This window comes from Phaeoacremonium minimum (genome assembly GCF_000392275.1).
Source record: "Phaeoacremonium minimum UCRPA7 unplaced genomic scaffold PA7_03_scaffold_129, whole genome shotgun sequence".
Lineage (NCBI taxonomy): Eukaryota > Fungi > Ascomycota > Sordariomycetes > Togniniales > Togniniaceae > Phaeoacremonium > Phaeoacremonium minimum.
Genome location: NW_006921036.1, coordinates 24,043 through 30,342, shown reverse-complemented (window position 1 = coordinate 30,342; position 6,300 = coordinate 24,043). Strand labels below are relative to the sequence as shown.

The window sequence follows — 6,300 nt, the reverse complement described above, 5'->3', positions numbered from 1 at the left end:
TGGCCTGTAGGCAATCCCGTACCCTGATCCTGGCCTTGAGCAAGGGACCGGGCATCTCCTTTCTCTCCTGTCTGCTATGCGCAAACACAACAGATCCGGAATTCGGCAACCCCCTTTCCTGGGTGTGTTGAAGCACTCCTAGACAGCGATGCTTGGGTCTCGGAAGACTGAGGTGAGCTTTGCGTCTCATTGAGTCGTTGTGGTAGATGAGCACGCGACACTTAAGATTCGATCCTTGTAACCTTGATTCTCCGGATGCTCTCGAAGCCTTGCTTTCTTCTTCGGAACCATCTAGACATTGAAAGTGGTAGGTTGCACTTCAAACTGACAAGCCTAAGGATTCGGTAGGGTTTTACGCCAGGAGCAGCGGGGACTTCGAAGCCGGATTCCTCGAGGAGAACTTTTCGTCGGCCATCATCATCAGTCCCCAGGGAGCCCTTGAGAAAGTGTTGGATATCTTTATTTTGATACTTATTGTGTGATTTTTACTTTTCTAAGCTTTAGTGCTCGAGTAATGCTGAGTTACGGCTAATTACCCCATACTTGGCATACCAATCCAATTCTCATTACCGAGACTCTCCGGGCACCGTAGCAGTCCCATTGAGCGTACGGGCAAAGAAGTCAAGCTGGAGAAGACCAGATTAAAAAAGAAGCCTGCATCATCACTTGGAAAATAAATTACCAAATAGCTCATGAGTTGGAGATTACAGCATGAAAGGTAATTGGACAGAAAGTATGGCTACTCTGCTAGAGGCATCTCCATTTGCGGGGGACGCCGAATTGCCTCGCCCAATTGACTTTCATGGTCAAGTGCCTCAAGCCACCAACATACAAGGTGTTGATAAGTAACTCTCCAGTATCTCTCCCACTCACCGTAAATCAAGCCAAGCGTCTTGCTTCGAGATCTTGAGCCTCAATAAGGCACTGGTCAATGGAGCAGTTCTTTTTTCGTGAGTCATATGAATAATCCACAATACAAGACACGCAGACTTCGCCTCGGTAAATCCACACAAACCTAGAGATCTTACCTCAAGCTCTCAGCAACAGCAGCGTATCCGCCTAAGCCCACTACTCGCTGCCAAACATGAGCATTCAGATCTCACGTCTCACAGAAGCCGACATTCCCGGTGTTGTCAAGGCCATCCAGTAGGTCAGACCCTGCTAAGCTTTTTGTCCGATCAACCTTAGACCTGAGGTGCTTGTGCTGAAACAGCCTTGGCGTTATCTTGTCCGACACAAGCATCTCGCGTCCCTTCCTCTGCAGCTTCAGGAAGACAGACCACTATTCAGTAGACTTTGCCAATGCTGACGCAATTACTATTTTCTTAGGGAAGCCTTTGACAATGACCCGTACAACAATTGGGTCTTTGATAAATCTAAGGTTGGTGAACTTGCCTTGGTCATTCTTTGGCCATCTCCACCTATACGTTTTGCTTCGTAATGCCCTGTTTCAACTCCTGACATGCGCCGCACTCAAGTCCAAGTGGACTCACTCACTCATGGCGCGTCGGCATAGACGGCCTGAGCCGAAGTCTGGGGAGCGCGGCCGCATTCTATCGGCGACAGAAAGGAGACGTTTCGTTCCCACGACCACCACCCCCCCTTTTGCATGGACAACTGCCGTCGCTCGTCGGGCCGTTTCAAAACACTGAACGCGTGACATTCTCCGCTTTCTGGAATAGATGGCTTACGCGGTGTCTTCACTATAGTTCAACGCGCAACGAAATGCCGTCTCCTTGGGCATTCGCTGCAATTGGGGCATTCGCAATGCCATGTTTTACGTGGCCAAGGAGGAGGGCAACGACAAGGTGCTAGGGGTCTCGATGTGGTTGCCCCCTCAGAAAGCCGGCGAGAAACAGTCATGGGGCGATTGGTTTGAAGGCTGGAGGATGTGGTTAGAGCAGGTGGGAATGAATCTTTGGTATGGCCGCGGCGGACTGAATGTGAAGGTGAGTAAATGATATCCAGCTTGACCGTGTGCGTGTGCGCCGATGTGGGACCGTCGCTCGCGGTAGCCGATCTCCGTCGTGCTGGCAGTACATCGTGAGCCGTAGGGTTGGCGCTTGGCTTCATATCCCGACCACGGCTTGTCTTTTCGATTCCCAGTGGTATGCTAATGCCACACCTAGCGCTACTACATCTGGAAAGATGCCCAGAAAAAGGCACAGGAAATTGTCTGGACAGACCCAAGAGGCTACTACTTCCTCAACATCATGGTCGTCATCCCCGAAGCCCAAGGCAAGGGAATCGGCAAGAAGCTGGTAACAGTTGTCACAGACAAAGCTGATGCAGAGGGCATGAAATGCTACCTGGAGTCAAGCAAAGACAAGCCAAACATGCAAATATACGAGCGGATGGGGTTCAAGTTTGCTGAGGCTCTTGATTGCGATGATAATGGAGCCGTGTGCAACCTATTTTGCATGGTTCGTGAGCCGAAGCCAATGTGATTGGCCCTTCAGGCCGGAAGGTTCTTGGACGACACGGAGGAAGTGCCGACGCAGGAATCCAGGGACAGAAAAAAGTCCTCAGTATTAGCGTTCTGGGCGTGTGACCCGGGCAATGCTATCATTATACACCTGATTAGAATCGGAGGCATTGGCGATTGAACGGGATGGGTGTCGGGTTCGGCTTCACGGAGCAGGCCTCGAGCAAAACACAAGAAACTCCAGGGTCTCAATGGTCAAGGGCGGTTCGGAGACGCTGCCGTAGCCGTTGCGGCGACGTACGAGATCCGATGCTATCTGCTCCTGACGGCCTAAAGGCTAAAAGGAGACGGTGGACGGGGTTCTGGCCCGCGACTGGGGAATTCTTCTAGCTCTTGACGGTGTAGCTCACGAAAATAAACTAGCGATGCAAAAGTGTGGCAGTTCTTCGCGGTGCATAGAGTTACCTAAACAAGATAGAGGGAACAAGCGGCCCAATGAGAGTTCGCATGTAGTAACTTGTGAAGTGGGTTCGGTATCAACTCCGTTTCCCCGTGCTGAGAGCTACCTTCCGGCCGACGGCCGTGCAGCAGACCGTGGATTTTGTGAAGCGCCCACCGGCGGTGTTTCGGGTGACTCGGGATTCCGCCGGGGTGACAGTCAACCTTTCATTCAACAAGGTGTTGTGCTGTAAACAGAATGGAAACTGTTGCTTTCGTAGTTGTGAGTCAACAAGGAATATGTTATACAGAAGTCGGTTTATATGCAGATGCTGGAATGGCAGTAATTGACTGGAGTCAGATCATTGGTCTCTTCACATGCCCTAATGCGGTCTCCCTTCACATGTGAGGGGAGGGTAGGTGTGTGGCTTGACCTTGATACCCGGAGGACGGGATAAACAGGAAGGACAACCAACAGCAGGAATATCGCCAGCTTCATGCAATCGCCACGCTCGAGTCCCACGCGGGATTTCCCTCGTTGAGACTCTTGACCATGTAGCTCCTGGGCTCCTGGGCACGGCAGGGGCATTCGGAAGAAGCCTATCAGCACGACAGGTTTCACAAGTACAGCACTTCCCTGCCGCAAAATACCTCGTCTCAGCTGAGGCTTATGTGCACATGATGATTCTTATAATCACTCAATTGAGGAATAAAGTAAACAATAGACTCAATATGACCAACTTCCTGACTGTGAGAGACCCGTAAGAAATACCAAGGCCGTGGAGCGCGCGATGCTCAGACTCTAAAGGAATTGCGTATCAGATGAAGGTCTCCACCAGACCCAGCCGTCGCATCTGAAGCGGCTGGAGCCAAGGGCCCGCTTACAGTAGACTAGTTAGTGCCTCGTAGCTTTGCATGCGCGAAAAACGCCGAGCTCTCTAGCTGGGATGGATTTGGAGTAACATGAAAAAAAAGTTAAGTCGGGTCCCCGTCATCTCACCAATTTGACTGCACCAGGCTGCGCCGGGCCTTATCATCTATCCCCATTGCTCATTCCAATCCCTTCAACCTCCTTTCCCATCCTTTTCTCCACGCTCGTTCCCTCACGGCTTTCCTCTTGCGATACCCTCTGCCTCTCTTCATCGCCCGCTGAAGTCATGGCTTCCTCCGCGCGAGCTCTAGGGAGATTCGCGAACCCTCAATTGGGTGTCGCACGTCTCCAAACTTCGGCCTCGTCCCGGTTGCTCTCGACGTCATCCCGTTTGACCACGGCCACAGTTCGCCAGAGTTTGAACACCAGGATAAGACCGACAACGCGTCAAGCTGTGAGGCTCTACTCAGATGCGCCATCGGCGACCCTGACTCCCCCACCGAAAAAGCCTCGCAAGTTCCGAACCACGATCAAGTGGACATGGAGGTTAATGTACCTCTCGGTGCTGGGAGGCATTGCCTGGGTCGGCTATGGAGTCTACCAGGACAGACACCCGTTGCCCCAGAGCGACCCCGACCCGACTAAGAAGACCCTGGTGATTCTAGGTATGCAAATGGAGCTTCATTGGGCACAATTGCAACAACGACTGTATGACTAACATCGGTATGCTAGGTACTGGCTGGGGCTCAGTCTCCTTGCTCAAGAACCTCGACACGGAGAACTACAATGTCGTCGTTATCTCACCACGCAACTACTTCCTCTTCACGCCTCTTCTCCCGTCATGCACCACCGGTACCATCGAGCACCGTTCCATCATGGAGCCTATCCGGACAATCCTCCAGCACAAGAAGGCCACTGCCAAGTTTTACGAAGCTGAGGCTAGCTCAATCGACCCGGAGCGCAAGGTTGTCAAGGTCAGAGATGAGTCTGACATCAAGGGCACTGTGACCGAGACCGAGGTGCCTTACGATATGCTGGTCATCGGTGTTGGTGCTGAGAACGCGACCTTTGGTATTCCTGGCGTGCGAGAGCACACTTGCTTCTTGAAGGAGATCGGTGATGCCCAGCTCATTCGCAAAAAGATCATGGATTGCGTTGAGACGGCTGCATTCAAGGACCAGGCTCCCGAGGAAATCGACAGACTGCTTCACATGGTTGTCGTTGGTGGTGGTCCCACTGGTGTCGAGTTTGCTGGCGAGCTCCAGGACTTCTTTGAGGAGGATATCAAGAGACTGATCCCCGACATCAGCGACCGCTTCAAGGTGACGCTGATTGAGGCGCTCCCGAACGTTCTCCCCTCCTTCTCTAAGCAGCTCATCGAGTACACTGAGAGCACTTTCAAGGAGGAGAAGATCGATATCAAGACCAAGACTATGGTCAAGAAGGTCACTGATAAGACTGTCGAGGCTCAAATGACTACACCAGACGGCAAGAAGGAGACCATTGTGCTGCCCTACGGTCTGCTCGTTTGGGCCACTGGAAACGCTGTCCGTCCCATTGTCAAGGATCTCATGACTCAGATTCCCGCTCAGAAGGACTCTCGCCGCGGCCTCGCTGTTAACGAATACTTGGTTGTGCAGGGCACCCGCGACATCTGGGCTGTCGGTGACTGCGCCGTGGCCGGATACGCACCCACTGCTCAAGTCGCCTCTCAAGAAGGCAACTTCCTCGCCCGTCTGTTCAACAACATGGCCAAGACCGAGTCTCTCGAGGAGAACATCCGCGACCTAAGCGCTAATCTTAACTTGAAGCCTGGTAACGCCGCCGAGGTTGCCAAGCAGATTGAGGAACAGGAGCGCCAGCTCCGTCGCATCAAGGACATCAAGCCGTTCCACTACTCTCACCAGGGTAGTTTGGCGTACATTGGAAGTGAGAAGGCTGTTGCTGATGTTAGTTGGTTTAACGGAAACTTCGCATCTGGTGGTAGCTTGACATATCTGTTCTGGAGGAGTGCTTACTTGTCAATGTGCTTCAGCAGTAAGTTTTTCCCTTCTACATATTATCTGCGAGAACTTCTACTAATCAGACTGCAGCTCGTAACCGACTCCTGGTGTTGAATGATTGGTTGAAGTCCAAGCTGTTTGGACGTGATGTGTCACGAGAGTAAGAGCTGTAATATGAAATATCACGGGGACAAGAGCCACTACGGGCTTGACTTCAGCGGGGCGACAGAAGATTTCACCTTGAACCACTAAAGTCCTTCCTTTCTAGGAGTCGAGGGCACTAATAGACATACGGGGGATGAAACGGTTTTACGGATAGACTGGGTAGATTGGGCGGCGGACAAAATAGGTTTGCCCCTTTCATTGTACTTGTATATGACGAATTGAATAATTTTCATCAATACATGACGTCGACTTTGAAGCTATGTTGATAGTAAAGCGCCATGCAAACTATGCGTAATCTCAACAGCCTCCGCGCCGATCCGTTAGGTCTGAAGTCCTTGACTTCTATCAGATGGCAGAGCCTCTACAAAAACCTTCAAATGGTTCCTTCTCGTCAGCGT

At 51.7% G+C, this 6,300-nt stretch overlaps 2 protein-coding genes across 2 annotated transcripts; both read left to right on the top strand.

The window, feature by feature from the left end:
- Positions 1-1,084: 1,084 nt before the first annotated feature.
- UCRPA7_1717 (putative gnat family protein) lies at positions 1,085-2,447 on the top strand (the record flags this gene model as incomplete). Its single annotated transcript, XM_007914296.1, has 4 exons — positions 1,085-1,146; positions 1,330-1,381; positions 1,710-1,949; positions 2,130-2,447. The coding sequence occupies 4 exons, from the start codon at positions 1,085-1,087 to the stop codon at positions 2,445-2,447; spliced, it is 672 nt and encodes a 223-aa protein (XP_007912487.1).
- A 1,837-nt stretch (positions 2,448-4,284) lies between these two features.
- Positions 4,285-5,901, top strand: UCRPA7_1716 (putative external nadh-ubiquinone oxidoreductase mitochondrial precursor protein; the record flags this gene model as incomplete). The annotated part of the gene is made up of 3 exons (XM_007914295.1): positions 4,285-4,399; positions 4,467-5,771; positions 5,828-5,901. 3 exons carry the CDS (start codon positions 4,285-4,287, stop codon positions 5,899-5,901), a joined length of 1,494 nt encoding a protein of 497 aa, XP_007912486.1.
- Positions 5,902-6,300: the final 399 nt, after the last annotated feature.